General features: G+C 34.7%; 1 protein-coding gene across 2 annotated transcripts in view; it reads left to right on the top strand.

Annotated features, from left to right (window-relative positions):
* Window positions 1-18,334, top strand: part of LOC106058259 (guanylate cyclase soluble subunit alpha-2-like) — a 176,003-nt gene that overhangs the window by 140,075 nt on the left and 17,594 nt on the right. For both annotated transcript variants that reach the window (XM_056037272.1, XM_056037271.1), the window contains exons 9-11: window positions 5,446-5,584; window positions 6,354-6,520; window positions 11,322-11,465. In XM_056037272.1, the coding sequence (XP_055893247.1) occupies window positions 5,446-5,584; window positions 6,354-6,520; window positions 11,322-11,465 (450 nt within the window). The remainder of the gene's footprint in view (window positions 1-5,445; window positions 5,585-6,353; window positions 6,521-11,321; window positions 11,466-18,334) is intronic.

Below are 18,334 nucleotides of genomic sequence, written 5' to 3'. Positions count from 1 at the left end.
GGTTTTTAAAAACTACCTCAGCATTATCCCGTCACACATTGTAAAAGAGTACCTGATCTTACATACCTGTATTATGTTTGTTGATCGAAAGATAAGAGATTCGCGCATTTAATTCCCTGGACTGTTGTGCAAATCTCGAGCTTCTTTTATGAACATTTGAACGTGCTTACCGCCCTTGAAATAATTGAAATAGAATTAGTATCAGATTACATGTGAGTTACAAAACCTAGACATGTCTGCTGACTGTATTCATTCAAACATGACCACAGCTGTTGTCAAGAGATGCTTTTGTGAGAGCATGACTAACATGTATTTGTGATTTGACCTTAATCTTCTCGTCATCTAAACAAAAAACGCAAATGGAAAAATTAATGAGAGTTGGTAATGCATTGGTTTAGATGTCAATCTAGATTCATGAACTCTTTTTTTTTAGAAGTGTTGAAAAGGTATGGGGAAATGAAACATACTATATATTGTGGACAGTCGTTGACTTGTGTCACTAAACTGCTTGTAGACAACTAAACCGCTGTAGACGCAGCATCTCTTAACTTGTCAAACATGAACTAATTTGAATAGCCTCTTTGTGAACAAAACTAAATATAACTTTCATTACATTAAAGGTCAAAGCCAAGTTGAGATATAATGAAACAAATGCAATTTATGGGCTTCTGATATTTAGGCTGAAAATATTAAAACTTGCCTTTTTAACTGCCTGAGTGGACAATTTTGGGGGGGGGGGGAGCGATCTTGAATTTTGTCTCCCCCACAATCTGTCTTAATTACTTTGCTTTTCATGACTTTGTTAAGTTTTATCTTAAGAGAAAAATATATAACAAACACATTGTAGAAAAAGTTTCTTAAAAACTAATGTTTACAGCGTATACCTGCACGTCTTCTGTTTCCCATCAAACATCTGACATTGCTTTCAAGCACACGACGATTACACTTGGCTGCAGTAGGAATATAGGAAATTGAACGTGCTAAGATGACGCTCGAATGTTACATAACACCCAAAAAATCAATTTTTTTTTTAAATCCATCTCACCCCTTGTAACAAATTGTAACAAAATCCAATATCCCCCCCCCCAGCCCCCAGAACAATAACGGAACAAGAAAATTCGAATTTTAAAAAAGACTTATTTATTATATTAATTAATTATCATTTTGCCGAATTAAATTTTTCATCATGGTATCTCTAGAAATAATGGGAAAAGTGTTGACTTCTAGTGGGGCTTCAATGACGTATTTAGTAAACGTTCCGTAATAGCTTATTCATTATAGTATTAGAGTGTGAAATAGAATTAGGAGTCTGTTGTACATTTTGTTTCCCGCGCTGCCTTAAAGCGCTTTGCAAACTCAACCAAGCCCTGGTCAGGATTTAAAATCGAGTTTGTCCCACTCGAGCCACTCCTTCCACTGGTAGTAATAAATAAGTAATAATACTAAAACAAGATTAAAAGCTTGACTTGATTAGCCGATGTAATCAATAAGCGTTATAAACTGGTACAGTGTTCAGCTACGTCAATAAACGGTTAGTACCTCATCAGTCCAGCATTGTCTTACTAATGCTCTGATAACTTTCATTACCGCCATTGTTCTTTTTATTGCTTTGAACTTGTTTAGACAGTATATAAAATGTTCATAAATGAATTATTCTCGTACTGATTAGTTCATTCTCTGTTGAAGTCAATAAGTTGTGTTGTAGATTAGGACTGCCGCCTAACAAAAATTCAATAGTATTGTACTTTTATGTCTTTGTTTGATTTGTAAAAAAAAAAACTCTTTTCATAAGCCCTAAATCTTTGCTTGATTTTTTAAGAATTTTATCACTAAGTGAATTCCATAACAGCTTTTATTTATTATCACACCTAGATATTTTAAGTTGTTAGTCTGTGTTACTAGTTTACCAGGAATAAAGTAAGTATTTTTAAATTTGTTTTATTTTTTTGTGTTGCTGTGGACTTTTTCTGGGTTGAAAGACATACTCCAATTTGACTCCCAGTTCTGTAATTCTTCTGATTGTTTTTGTAGAGTCATTTTAAAAATTAAAGTATTAGTGGTATCAATTTGTTTTCATCAGTCTTGTAATTAAAATTGTAATAGATTTAGACTAACAAAAATAAATCGATTAGAAATTTAGTTTTTTCTTTAGCGCAATTTCATGCTTTTAGCTTCACCAATACCCTATGATCCAATCATTTATCTGGACCAGTTGGGAAAATGAGGAGAGGGAAGAAAGAGGCGTGGGGGGGGGGGGATAATAGGCGATGGATTCCATGATGGCTTTTTAAATATATTTTCTAAAAAAAACGTTGTACGACTTGAACTCAAACTCTAGGGCTCAAGCCTCTCCAAGCCAATCCACTAACCACTGTGCCAGCGAAGTGCTTAGTCAACTAGAAATTTTCCTATCTATTATATTTTTAGTTTCAAACGATTAAGCTACGAAGTAGTTCTCTACACAAACTAGAAAGGGCACTAAATCAACTTTTACCGTCTCATCTGTCAAGTACTAATTCTATTTGTTGTTGATGTCAAGCTAAATAATTAATTACCAATAGTTTATTCACGTCTGGCCTAATTACTAATAGCTAATTATTCCAGTAGTTCCTGGAACACCTATTTAGGCCTTGATGAACACAAGGGTTCCCCGGAACACAGTTTGGGAAACACTATTATTTTAAACACACACAAACAAAAGCTAAATTGAATTTGTGTGAATTTGACTTTTGCATCTCTATGTACTTTTGATTGCAAGATGCTTCCGAGAAGACACAATTTGTACAGTTACCTGGTTACAGTTGATCAATATCTTTGAAATAGAAATAGACATGAACTGACCAGTGGAGGAATAACTCTTCTCTTTCTCCTTCTCTGTCTGTTTTCTGTCAATCTGTCTCTCACTCTCTCTCTCTCTCTCTCTCTCTCTCTCTTGTCTTGAATTGTAAAAGCGTTAAGTATTTAAGCGTTATTGAACAGCATCGGAAGATTTAATCTTAATTGAATCTTTGAGCTATCGACCAAAAAAAGTTGTTGTTTTTCAAACATGTCTTATTAGAAAAAACAACAACTCGTGTTTGTGATCTAGAACTGAACAGAATAAAGAGCTCTAGATCTAACTAATTCTAAATTTCATTTGTTTTGTTTTAATTAATATAATACTAATAGGTTACACTTTCTTCATAGTCACAAGTTGGAGGTGGTCAAAAGTAGGAGGTGGGTGGTCAAATGTTTGAGGTGGTCAAAAGTTTGAGGTGGTCAAAAGTTTCAAAGTGGTAAAAAAAATCAATAGTTAAAATTGAATCCTTTTTTTCTATCTAAAATTTCACACTTAGAAATAAGGCTAGATAGCTAAATTGAAAGAGCGTCGCGCGAATGTTGTGGGTTCGATCACCATATAAGTCTTTTTTTCATATTTTTAAAAAAATGATCTATTTAAGAATAAAGTAGGAATGGATTTTTTTTTACTTTGATTTAAATATAACTTACTTCTTCTACAATACAAATCATAATTTTTCTTTGAAACGTTTGTGGCTTTTCACGTCTCAAGAGTCAATCTGTTTCCTTTGTAACTCATGTGGTCAAAGAGGCTTTAAAGTTGTCGTCTTGTATTCGTCACTTCATTCACGTCATCATTGCATACACAACAAAGAAATGCCCTTTGACCTTAGGGAACTGATCATTGCACATGTCCCCCCGAGAACCCTGTTCTCCATGGATTCAACGCTTCTGGTTGTGCCACGTATCTCCCTCAATAGTTACAGTTTGCGGGCTATTCCAGTGTAGAGATACTAGCTTCCTATTTAACTTAAACAATATGCTTCACTATATTCAAGAAGAACATTAAGACTTATTTGCTCAAAACTTTTCAGAATTTATAAACCCTTGTGTTTAAGTCGGTTTTAATATCCTATGGCATTATGTCTCTTAACAGCGGTATGTAAATGGGTATTAATATTACGGAGATAAACTAATTTTCATTCACTGTCACTGCCAGGGTCAAGTTTTGTTAAAATGAAACAACATTCAATGTAGTCCCTTTAACAGCGTTTATTTAGAAATGTCGTGATTTTATTTGTATGTAGTATTGTGGATGATACTTCGTAGAATCTTGGTTGGACTAGTTAACTATTTCTAGGTTTATTTGTTGTTATTTCTTTACTCCCTTGGTTGGGGTAGAGTGAGGTCTCTTCAGAAATTGTTATTGTTGTCGAGGCCTGAGCTTGGAGACTAATAGTCGAAGGACAGTATAAGGCTGTTGCATAGTTTGTTGTATATTTAATGGTTCCACATTTGATGACGTTATTTACAGATATAAGCTCATTCTTATTAAGCTCATTATTAGCGGCCCCCGAAAGGGGAAAAGACGCTATTAGTTTTGTGCGAAATGTCTGTCCGTCTGTCCGTCCGTCCGTCCCGTTTAGATCTCGTAAACTAGAAAAGATATTGAAAATCCGACATCACAATATTTTAGACCATTCAAAGTTCTGATGCAACGGCTACTTTTTTTTCCTGAAAGCGAAAAATCTAATTTTTAAAATCAGTTATGCAAGCAGTTTTTTAAAGAGAAAAAGCTAATTAGTATGCATTTTAAGTTAGACCTAATTTAGAACGAATAGTAATCTTATAAACTCCATTTTAATTTATACTTTCCAGCATCCACACAAAAGATGAAGCATTTTCAAAACAATTACATCATGTAAAGACCAAGAGAGGCTCGATAAAGCGCTTTGCTTCCGAACCGAGGGTCTCGGGTTCGAATCCTGGTGAAAACTGGGATTTTCAACTTCGGAATCCTTGGGAGCCTCTGAGTCTACCCAGCTCTAATGGGTACCTGACATTAGTTGGGGAAAAGTAAAGACTGTTGGTCGTTGTGCTGGCTACATGACAACCTCGTTAACCGTAGGCCACAAAAACAGATGAACTTTACATCATCTGCCCTATAGACCACAAGGTCTGAAGGGGGAACTAATTAGGCCAGGTTCACATCTAACCTTGCATTCACTTGCACCTATCCTTTGATCTGCAGCACCATTGGGGCACTACACAAGTTCTGTTAACCTTCTTTTTCCATTCTTATCTCTCATTTGTCCTTGATATAATTTCATTTGGATGTTCTTTCTGAAAATATTGAAGCCTGCCTGGGTGGACCACTTCGGGGGGCCGATTTAGAGTTTGTGTTTCCACACAAACTGTCTTTGTAACCTTGTTAAATATATATTCTGTTCTTAATACATCCCTGGTGTTTCTTAGAAATGTTGAAACACATACGTTTATGTGTCCATGTCAGAGCCATAGGCCAGCAGTTCACAACAGTCCACTTAGAAATTTTCTGATGATGTGGCAGGTCTGCAGCAGTACACTATCATTATAAGGTTTCTTTGAATTGCTCATGGCGATTGGTATTAAAAATTGTTCATGGACTTGTTTTGTTCTGTTTCTCAGGATGGACTGAAGAAAAGAATGGAGCTGCTGAAAAAAAGCATCGAGACTGCCAGCAAGGCCGTGGATGTAGAGAAGCAGAAGAACGTTGACCTACTTTTGGAGATCTTCCCGCCAACTGTCGCGCAGAAACTCTGGAGAGGTATTTGTTTGAATTAAGATTAACTTGAGACATTTCCAAATATAAATCCGATACTGAGACCCAGAATACACCATTAGCGCGCCATCATCAAACATAATTTGTAAGAATTTAGACATGTCCAGTACATAGCCTAGTGACCAACAGTCTGGACACTTGCCTCCGAGCGGGGGCACATGACGTGGAATTAAGACATTCCGGATAGTTATAGGCTGAAGTCCGGTTGTAATGGCCAAAGTACTCAATTATTGAATAAGGATGTAACCTCTAACTTAATTTATACAATTTCATTGTTTGATTTGTCCTAGCGCCAAAATTTAAATATATATATATAAAGAGAGAGAGAGAGAAAGAGAATATGAAAAAATTGAACCCATAGAAAGAACGACATAATGAGACAGAAACAATAAAAGAAATAAAAGAGAGAAAAAGAACGAACAATAAAAAAGAAAGAAATTGAAAGAAAGAGCAACCAAAAGAGAGTGACACAATCTCTTACACAAGCACATACACACAAGCACACGCTAAGAGAAAGCTTTATAGAAAGAAATACGATTTAAAAATCCAACGGATTACAAATTTAATTCAATCATATCTTACTAATAGTTGTATCCAGATTACAATAAGGACACAGAAAGAAAGACTGAGATTTCGGAAGATTCTTTTTTTAAAACTAAAATTGTTAACATTTATATTTACTTACTTACTGGTGTGTAGTTTAGTTCCTCACCTGTAGAGCGGAGATACCATTTGTAAACACTTTCATTTCCAGGTGAGATTGTTGAGCCAACGACAATCGACCACGTGACTATGTTGTTCAGTGACATCGTCGGCTTTACTGCCATCTGCTCCACGTCCACACCCTTGCAAGTGGTTGACATGTTAAACTCCCTGTATACTCACTTTGACATGTACTGTGTGGATATCGATGTCTATAAGGTACGTCCAACCCCCTAAACCCTAAGCTGTTTAACGTACTGTCAATGTGTAGTATCTTTGCTTAGCGTCATTACGTACTGTCAATGCGTTGTGTCTTTTCTTAGTGTCATTACATACTGTTAATGTAGTATCTTTGCTTAGCGTCATTAAGTACTGTCAATGTGTAGTATCTTTGCTTAGTGTCATTACCTACTGTCAATGTGTAGTATCTTTGCTTAGTGTCATTACCTACTGTCAATGTGTAGTATCTTTGCTTAGTGTCATTACGTACTGTCAATGTGTAGTATCTTTGCTAAGTGTCATTACCTACTGTCAATGTGTAGTATCTTTGCTTAGTGTCATTACGTACTGTCAATGTGTAGTATCTTTGCTTAGTGTCATTAAGTACTGTCAATATCTTTGCTAAGTGTCATTACGCACTGTCAATGTGTAGTATCTTTGCATAGTGTCATTACGTACTGTCAATGTGTAGTATCTTTGCATAGTGTCATTACGTACTGTCAATGTGTAGTATCTTTGCTTAGTGTCATTACGTACTGTCAATGTGTAGTATCTTTGCTTAGTGTCATTACGTACTGTCAATGTGTAGTATCTTTGCATAGTGTCATTACGTACTGTCAATGTGTAGTGTCTTTGCTTAGTGTCATTACGTACATCAATGTGTAGTACTTTGCTTAGTGTCATTACGTACTGTGAATGTGAAGTGTCTTTGCTTAGTGTCATTACGTACTGTCAATGTGTAGTATCTTTGCTTAGTGTCATTACCTACTGTCAATGTGTAGTATCTTTGCTTAGTGTCATTACGTACTGTCAATGTGTAGTATCTTTGCTAAGTGTCATTACCTACTGTCAATGTGTAGTATCTTTGCTTAGTGTCATTACGTACTGTCAATGTGTAGTATCTTTGCTTAGTGTCATTAAGTACTGTCAATATCTTTGCTAAGTGTCATTACGCACTGTCAATGTGTAGTATCTTTGCTAAGTGTCATTACGTACTGTCAATGTGTAGTATCTTTGCATAGTGTCATTACGTACTGTCAATGTGTAGTATCTTTGCTTAGTGTCATTACGTACTGTCAATGTGTAGTATCTTTGCTTAGTGTCATTACGTACTGTCAATGTGTAGTATCTTTGCATAGTGTCATTACGTACTGTCAATGTGTAGTGTCTTTGCTTAGTGTCATTACGTACATCAATGTGTAGTACTTTGCTTAGTGTCATTACGTACTGTGAATGTGAAGTGTCTTTGCTTAGTGTCATTACGTACTGTCAATGTGTAGTATCTTTGCATAGTGTCATTACGTACTGTCAATGTGTAGTGTCTTTGCTTAGTGTCATTACGTACTGTCAATGTGTAGTATCTTTGCTTAGTGTCATTACGTACTGTCAATGTGTAGTGTCTTTGCTTAGTGTCATTACGTACTGTCAATGTATAGTATCTTTGCTTAGTGTCATTACGTACTGTCAATGTGTAGTATCTTTGCTTAGTGTCATTACATACTGTCAATGTGTAGTATCTTTGCTTAGTGTCATTACGTACTGTCAATGTGTAGTGTCTTTGCTTAGTGTCATTACGTACTGTCAATGTGTAGTGTCTTTGCTTAGTGTCATTACGTACTGTCAATGTGTAGTGTCTTTGCTTAGTGTCATTACGTACTGTCAATGTGTAGTGTCTTTGCTTAGTGTCATTATGTACTGTCAATGTGTAATGTCTTTGCTTAGTGTCATTACGTACTGTCAATGTGTAATGTCTTTGCTTAGTGTCATTACGTACTGTGAATGCGTAGTATCTTTGCTTAGTGTCATTACGTACTGTGAATGTGAAGTGTCTTTGCTTAGTGTCATTACGTATTGTCAATGTGTAGTGTCTTTGCTTAGTGTCATTACGTACTGTGAATGTGAAGTGTCTTTGCTTAGTGTCATTACGTACTGTCAATGTGTAATGTCTTTGCTTAGTGTCATTACGTACTGTCAATGTGTAATGTCTTTGCTTAGTGTCATTACGTACTGTGAATGCGTAGTATCTTTGCTTAGTGTCATTACGTACTGTGAATGTGAAGTGTCTTTGCTTAGTGTCATTACGTACTGTCAATGTGTAATATCTTTGCTTAGTGTCATTACGTACTGTGAATGTGAAGTGTCTTTGCTTAGTGTCATTACGTACTGTCAATGTGTAGTGTCTTTGCTTAGTGTCATTACGTACTGTGAATGTGAAGTGTCTTTGCTTAGTGTCATTACGTACTGTCAATGTGTAATGTCTTTGCTTAGTGTCATTACGTACTGTCAATGTGTAATGTCTTTGCTTAGTGTCATTACGTACTGTGAATGCGTAGTATCTTTGCTTAGTGTCATTACGTACTGTGAATGTGAAGTGTCTTTGCTTAGTGTCATTACGTACTGTCAATGTGTAATATCTTTGCTTAGTGTCATTACGTACTGTGAATGCGTAGTATCTTTGCTTAGTGTCATTACGTACTGTCAATGTGTAGTGTCTTTGCTTAGTGTCATTACGTACTGTGAATGTGAAGTATCTTTGCTTAGTGTCATTACGTACTGTCAATGTGTAATGTCTTTGCTTAGTGTCATTACGTACTGTCAATGTGTAATGTCTTTGCTTAGTGTCATTACGTACTGTCAATGTGTAATGTCTTTGCTTAGTGTCATTACGTACTGTGAATGCGTAGTATCTTTGCTTAGTGTCATTACGTACTGTGAATGTGAAGTGTCTTTGCTTAGTGTCATTACGTACTGTCAATGTGTAATATCTTTGCTTAGTGTCATTACGTACTGTGAATGTGAAGTGTCTTTGCTTAGTGTCATTACGTACTGTCAATGTGTAGTGTCTTTGCTTAGTGTCATTACGTACTGTGAATGTGAAGTGTCTTTGCTTAGTGTCATTACGTACTGTCAATGTGTAATGTCTTTGCTTAGTGTCATTACGTACTGTCAATGTGTAATGTCTTTGCTTAGTGTCATTACGTACTGTGAATGCGTAGTATCTTTGCTTAGTGTCATTACGTACTGTGAATGTGAAGTGTCTTTGCTTAGTGTCATTACGTACTGTCAATGTGTAATATCTTTGCTTAGTGTCATTACGTACTGTGAATGCGTAGTATCTTTGCTTAGTGTCATTACGTACTGTCAATGTGTAGTGTCTTTGCTTAGTGTCATTACGTACTGTGAATGTGAAGTATCTTTGCTTAGTGTCATTACGTACTGTCAATGTGTAATGTCTTTGCTTAGTGTCATTACGTACTGTCAATGCGTAGTGTCTTTGCTTAGTGTCATTACGTACTGTCAATGTGTAGTGTCTTTGCTTAGTGTCATTACGTACTGTCAATGCGTAGTGTCTTTGCTTAGTGTCATTACGTACTGTCAATGTGTAGTGTCTTTGCTTAGTGTCATTACGTACTGTCAATGTGTAATGTCTTTGCTTAGTGTCATTACGTACTGTCAATGTGTAGTGTCTTTGCTTAGTGTCATTACGTACTGTCAATGCGTAGTGTCTTTGCTTAGTGTCATTACGTACTGCCAATGTGTAGTGTCTTTGCTTAGTGTCATTACGTACTTTCAATGCGTAGTGTCTTTGCTTAGTGACATGCAATATATGTGGACAGGACTGTCTCTCCCAAACAGGGCCTCACAGCCACATGAAAAAGTGTTCGAGATGAACCATAGTCATTTCACGACTGAAGGAGGCAGAATGAATGAATATAGCACTATCCATCTTCTAGTTCTCAAGATATATCTTTTCAAAACAATTACTACTATTATTGTCCTTAATCAACTGAAAACAAACAAACACAATTATTTAAAATTCGTACAATAGAATTCTTTATAAGCTTCGTTTTTAACTATCAGCAAAGGAAATAGATCGAAAGCAAAACAATTACCATCATAGTATGAATAGTTAACGTCAATTATTAATGAGGTTAGTTCCAGATAACAAACAAGAAACTAAAAGTTCATATGTTCTAAGCCCAATAGTAGCTGGGCTAAATATATAGCAGGCGAAAAATAGACATAAAACGCAGGATTATTGTTTCCATTTTTAGAAGCCTCCAAAAGGGGGAAAACCTCTATTAGTTTGTGCGGCCTGTTTTTTCCGTCTGGTCGTCTTTCATGATTTCAAACCAAAAACCAGAAAAGCTTTTAACAATCTAACAATCTGATTTCAGCTCTTTTTGGATAGAAATATTTAAATATAATATATCAATTCAGAAATCTAATTAGCAAGTGAAAAACTCCTTGAAGTCGTTTTTCTGACATTAACTCAAGCAGATTCGTTTTTACTGAGCGCCTCAAGGCAGCACAGAAAAGCATTCCCACAGATACCCCTTATCCCCTGGTCCACAAATGAGATTGGACCATAGCGCTCTGAGCATGCTATAAGCATAAAAGTATAAAAGCTATATTTTTATTTATTTAGTTTCTTGTCACAAGCTCCAGAAGACTCATATTCAATAAAACGTTGTGCAATTTGTTTTCAAGTGAAAAACAACGTCAAATAATTCTTGGAAATCATTCTGACTGAAATTGCATTAAATTTTTTTGCCAAAAGAGTACAAAAGTCTCATTATTGAGATGTACATTATATATTAGTATAACGCACTTTTTTAAATCGAGTTTCAAAACATAATAATTAAAATCTAGGAATAAGTCTGTTGTTATTTCAAAACAAGACAATGGCTTGCCAAATTCCTGATCCACGGCCCTTGTGGGCCGCCTCTGAGTTTGTCTGATAACACAAACTCTCTTTTTGATCTTCTTTATTTCATTTATGCCATTGTGTTTTGACCAGATTGAGACAATAGGAGACGCTTATTGCGTGGCTGGTGGTCTGCATAAAGCCAGCAAGTACCACGCTCAACAAATCGCCTGGATGGCTCTGAAGATGATGTCCGCCGCCAGAAATGAGAAGTCTCATGACGGCGAAGTGATTAAGGTGAGCTCGTATTTTGTCTAGTTACTCAACAATTATTAAAATGTTTTTGTGCCAATTCAGTTTCTGAGTAGATTGTTAAAGTTTTTCGCTACTAAAGAAAAATACATGATTGGTTTAGCTGAAAATATATGAAGCGCATCAGCTGCATATAACATTGGATTCTTAAGATACCTAAAGCCTGGACACTAAAATACATAAATTGCTCATTCAGATGAGATATTTTGGAGGACGGTGGCTGAGTGGTAAAGTGCTTGGCTTCAGAACCAGGGGTCCTGTGTTCAAATCATGGTGAAAACGTGATTTTTTTTTTTAAACTTGGGATCTTTGGGCGCCCCTGAGTCCACCCAGCTCTAATGATATTAAATGATGGAAAGTAAAGACCACATGACACCTTTGTTAACCGTCGGCCATAGAAACCGATGACCGGATCTTATCTTGTATCATACAGGCGTTACTTCATAAGAAAAGATGATTTCGTCTTACGCGTGTACCTAGGCCAATCTAGTCATGCATGTTAATCAATGACTTAAATTCTTCCAAGATTCAGGCAACCCATTCCACGCTCTAGTAGCTCTAGGGAAGAAGGAGTATTTGTATATATTTGTCTTAGCATATGGAACAAGAAATGTGATTTTACCTTTGTCCCTTTTTGAGAATTTTACTAAGTTTTGTTTTTGTATTTGAAGATTATAAATTAGAATAATTGCTACTTTTCTTCTTAGTTTTCTATCTTCTATCTGCCCACCATAGTTCGCAAGGTCTGAAAAGGGTACTTTACTTTACATACGAGTGCTAGCCCTGTAGGCATCACACTATTGCCCCTTTTTGTTTGTAGCTAGACATTTCTGGCACACGCAGGTCTCATCAGCCACATTCTAAAACTCATGAGATCTCGTTTCAACTATTCAGCCCCCCTCCCCTTCCCCCTCTTCTGAATGACGGAAGTGGTCCTCATCAATGACAATAAACCAATAAGATTGTTGAGTGATTATCATCAACATGCCTGTCCTATTACAGACATAAGCTTCCGTTCCATTATAGCCGTGATTCTGCACATGTTGTTTACACTTCAGTTAATAACACATGAAAACAAACCTTTTTTGAAGGAGCGTCTGTTGTTGTTTTTTTTCAAGATTAGAAGATAAGATAATGAATTTCAGAGCAGGCCAGCACCACAGGCACACACCAGGCGATGTGAACAATCGCTCTTTTTGAATTCTTGCTTTAGTAGCCGGCTACCCACACACTGCTGCCCACCCCAACACACACACACACACAGGTTGTGGAGATATAGATTTATCAATGAAATAACAGAAGTGCAGTGAATAATCTACTTGCAGGGTATAATCTACTTGCAGTGAATGCTTCTTAAGGTTTTTCGTGTTAGTTTAAATTTGACTTACCGTCTACTCATGTTTTAGAGATCAAATAAAAAATGATTAAAAAAAACAAAAAAAACAGATGAAAATTCATTTTTTTCAGACCGTACTTTATTCAATTTTTAAATTTTTAGTCGCGACATTTTGGTCCATCGATTCATTTCGTTTTTAAGTACTGACAATCGATTTTAGCGCTAATCTCTTGGTCAATGCTTCTCAAGCCATTTTTTTGTGTCTTGTCTGCCTTTTCAGTGTTCATCTCTTCTCTGACAAAATTATAGTAGCACTACTTCTCCTTTGACAAAATTATAGTAGCACTACTTCTCCTTTGACAAATTTATAGTAGCACTACTTCTCCTTTGACAAATTTGTAGTAGCACTACTTCTCCTTTGACAAATTTATAGTAGCACTACTTCTTCTTTGAAACATTTATAGTAGCACTACTTCTCCTTTGACAAATTTGTAGTAGCACTACTTCTCCTTTGACAAATTTATAGTAGCACTACTTCTTCTCTGACAAATTTATAGTAGCACTACTTCTCCTTTGACAAATTTATAGTAGCACTACTTCTTCTTTGACAAATTTAGAAGTAGCACAACTTCTCCTTTGACAAATTTATAGTAGCACTGCTTCTCTTTCGACAAATTTATAGTAGCACTACTTTTCCTTTGACAAATTTATAGTAGCACTGCTCTTCCTTTGACAAATTTATAGTAGCACTACTTCTCCTTTGACAAATTTATAATAGCACTGCTCTTCCTTTGACAAATTTATAGTAGCACTACTTCTCCTTTGACAAATTTATAATAGCACTACTACTCCTGTGACAAATTTATAGTAGCACTACTTCTCCTTTGACAAATTTATAGTAGCACTACTTCTCCTTTGACAAATTTATAGTAGCACTACTTCTCCTTTGACAAATTTATAGTAGCACTACTTCTTCTTTGACAAATTTATAGTAGCACTACTTCTCTTTCGACAAATTTATAGTAGCACTACTTTTCCTTCGACAAATTTATAGTAGCACTGCTCTTCCTTTGACAAATTTATAGTAGCACTACTTCTCCTTTGACAAATTTATAATAGCACTGCTCTTCCTTTGACAAATTTATAGTAGCACTACTTCTCCTTTGACAAATTTATAATAGCACTACTACTCCTGTGACAAATTTATAGTAGCACTACTTCTCCTTTGACAAATTTATAGTAGCACTACTTCTCCTTTGACAAATTTATAGTAGCACTACTTCTCCTTTGACAAATTTATAGTAGCACTACTTCTTCTTTGACAAATTTATAGTAGCACTACTTCTCCTTTGACAAATTTATAGTAGCACTACTTCTCCTTTGACAAATTATAATAGCACTATTCTTCCTTTGACAAATTTATAGTAGCACTACGTCTCCTTTGACAAATTTATAGTAGCACTACTTCTCCTTTGACAAATTTATAGTAGCACTACTTCTCCTTTGACAAATTTATAGTAGCACTGCTACACCAAGAGGCCATTGTCGTATTGATGAGAACATAAAAAAAATGGATTAAGAAAATTATATATTGTTGATGGTCTATTTTGTTGATGAGTATATATATGTTACTGGTGCATGCGAGTCCATATGACACAACAACAGAATGAATCAAGAATATACTTAATAACGCAGGCTGATAACTTCAACAATTTAATAAACAATAAAAAGGGCACAGTCCTCTGTCGTCGCTAGCCTAGCGTCGTCCTCTTAGGCGTCTTGTCCGTTATTATTCTTGTTCATCAACCTACTCTGTTCTTACTCGTCACATTACTTAGGAAAAACCCGATTCACATCAACTTCTACGCATCTTGTGTCATTACATATTTCCTCCCCCCTTTATCAAAAAAAAAAAATTTTGTCAATTTTTTTTTTTCAGTCTAAAACACTATCCCTACTGTCATGTCTGTACAATATATATGGCCAAAATTTTGGGGAAAGACAAAACAAACATATATCTTGATCTTGATGGACATCATCATGTTTCCCATCTTCATCAGTTCCCTGGTGAAATTGTCCATGTTCCTATGTCACAAAGTTCACACTGTAGTTGAATGTTGACACCAAGAAAACAATACAGTTCCAATACAGTTATTAGTAAGAAAACATCTGGTATGCGGTGTTCTAATCATCACTTATTGACGATAAAATAGTATAGTACAGTGTAATAGTTTCACCAACCAATAGTACTAAGTCCATCAAGACATGTATACAGTCCCCATACGACGATGCCTTTGTCGATTCCACAGACATAAAACAGTTTTTCAGAGTAAATACACATGTATATAGTCCACATACGAAGATGCCTTTGCTGACTCCATAGGCATAAAACAGAGTTTTTCAGAGTAAATACTGTTATTGGCTATATGTACGTTGGTGGTTGCCTCATATCACACCAAACCCCTCCTGTCAGACAAAATGTAATATTTGTGTCAAAACAACTTTCCAAATTATTCTACCTAACTTTTTTGTTGGGTACCAATAAGTATATTTTCTCTCCACTTACCATTTCCAAACTGACCTAGCCTTTTACTAATGGATGATAATGATTATATAAAAAAATAATGACTGTAGATGATCATACTTACTTTAATTTACACCTTTGACTTCAATTATTGAAATTTTATAATTATCTCCCTTGATTTAATAAAATTCCCAATTTATATTTTACTGAGTTATCTTCCTTTAAAGGAAATAAAATATATATAGTCCATATATAAACAACTTATTCATACCCATTGACTAGAACATATACATATATATACATGCATAAACAAATCAAAATGAATAATCATTATTTACAACAGTTTATCTCACTGTAACTCTTGACAACATGTCAGCTACAATATTAATTTCTCCCCTAATAGCCTCCAATTGAAAATTATATTCTTGTAAAATTAGAAACCACCTGTATAATCTACCATTTTTAATACTTTTTTCTTGCATAAACTTAAGAGGCCTGTGATCAGATAACAATATGAATTTGTTTCCCAGTAAATAGCTTTCCAACTTAGTTACAACCCAAACAACAGCTAAAGCCTCCTTCTCTATGACACTGTATCTCTTCTCGGTATCAGATAATTTCCTACTTACATAAATTATTGGGTGTAATTTATCATACTGTTGCATCAAACAACCTCCTATAGCACTACCAGAAGCATCAGTAGTGACATAGAATATTTTAGAAACATCTGGTAATCTCAATATCAAATTTGTAGAAAAAATATGCTTAACTTTCTCTATAGCTTCTATACACTTTCTATTACAAGTCACTTTTCTAGGCTGTCCTTTCTTTAATAACTGGTTTAATGGATCAACTATCTCTGCTAAATTTGGTATGTATTTTCTATAATAGTTTATCATCCCTAGTATTGATTTAATCTGTTTTTGTGTTGTTGGTATTTCTATTTCTAATATCTTCTTTACATTATCTTCAATGGGACTGATAGTATTATTTTTAACTCTATGTCCTAAAAATGTGATTTCTTCTAAGCCTATCTCTACCTTTTCTGCTTGAACTGTTAAACCATTTTGTTTAATTAACTCAAAAATCTCCCTAATTCCTTTTAAATGTTCTTTCCAATCCTCATGAAAAATGCATATATCATCTAAGTAACAGATTACATTTTTTCTATGACCTATAACCGACATCATCATCCTATTAAAGGTAGCTGGAGCATTTATAAGCCCAAAGCTCATAAAGTTCCATTGGAATATTCCATAAGGAGTGATAAATGCAGTATAAGGTTTAGCTCTATTGGTTAAAGGAATTTGCCAATATCCTTTTGTCAGATCCAATTTTGTAAATACTTTAGCATTGGACAATTTGTGTAATATGTCATCAATGTTAGGCATAGGGTAAGGATCAAATTCAGTTATCTTATTTAACTGTCTATAATCTATGCATAACCTTATATCCCCATTCTTTTTCTTTGCTATAACTATTGGTGAAGCATAAGCTGAATTGGATGGTTCTATTATTCCTAGTTTTAATAAGTTGTCTATTTCATCTTTAACTTTTCCCTGTAAGTGTAATGGAATCCTATAAGGCTTCATGAAAATAGGTTTGTCACTAGTTAACTTTATGTCATGCTTTATGATATTTGTTTTTCCTGGCAAACTGGAAAAAATTTCTTTAAAATCACTGATTACATTTATTATGTCTTTTGTTTTTTCTGGAGATAAATTTTCTAAATTCAGTTTTTCCCATGTTTGGTTATCTTTAGTTTCTAGTATAGGAATATTTTTAATATCATTTTCATTAGTTTCCTCATTGATTAAAACAATTAAACATTCATCTACTTGATTTTCATTTTCCACAGTTTCTGTATCTAACTTTTGAGTTTGATTTTCATTGTTTACTTCTGTATCCAAATTTTGAAATTGATTTTCATTTCTCTCATTGTATAACTTCAAATTATTTATATGATATGTTTTTATTTTTCCATTCATATTAATCTTATAGTTTACTTCACTTGTTTTATTTGTAACAACAAATGGACCCTTCCACTGTTTTCCTAATTTGTTTTTTAAGTCAATTACCAAAAGTAATACCTTGTCTCCTACCTCCAATGTTCTTAATTTTCTTTTTTCATTTAAGTTCTCATGTACTGTTTCTTTATATTTCATGTTATTCTCAAAAGCTTCCGCCCATATTTGTTTTAAATCTAAAGCTGTTTCATTGTCATTTTCCTTTTCTATTTTATTTAAGATCAAACTTTCTTTAAAAATTTGTATTTCATCCCTAGGTTTCCTTCCATGTACTAACTCATATGGTGAAAATTGAGTTGCCTCATGAATATTATTTCTAATAGAAAATAGAACAAAATTAATATATTGATCCCAGTTTTTCTGATTATTTTCTACAATTTTAGCTAAGGATCTTTTTATAACACCGTTAAGGCGTTCACAAAGCCCGTTGGCTTCCGGGTGGAATGGCGATGATTTAATGTGTTCTATACCATATTTTAATATCCATCTTTTAAATAACTCAGATGTAAACATAGAAGCATTGTCTGATAGTAATGTTTTTGGTATCCCATGTCTGACTATGAACTTTTGATCTAAAGCATTAATAATATTTTCTGTGTCTATATTGGATAATACCACTGCTTCAGGATATCTACTGAACATGTCTACTATTGTCAATATGTACTTATTATTATGTTCTGTTTTAGTTAAAGGTCCTATGATGTCTATTGCTATTTTTTGAAATGGTTTATTTGGTTCATCCATTGACTGTAATGGAGCTTTACCTAATTTACCCTTAAGTCCCCTTCTTTGACACATATCACATGATCTTATGTATTTTGATATGGTTCCTTTCATTTTAGGCCAAAATACTTGAGTTGCTAAATTTCTAAAACATTTCTTTATACCTCTATGTCCACTTAAATTACTGTCATGTGACAAAATCATGACATCCTTCCAATACTTTTGTGGTAAGACTAATTGTTTT

This window comes from Biomphalaria glabrata, chromosome 8, assembly GCF_947242115.1.
Source record: "Biomphalaria glabrata chromosome 8, xgBioGlab47.1, whole genome shotgun sequence".
NCBI classification, from domain to species: Eukaryota; Metazoa; Mollusca; class Gastropoda; family Planorbidae; genus Biomphalaria; species Biomphalaria glabrata.
Note: the sequence above shows the minus strand (reverse complement) of the source record. Positions and strands in the feature narration are given on the sequence as shown.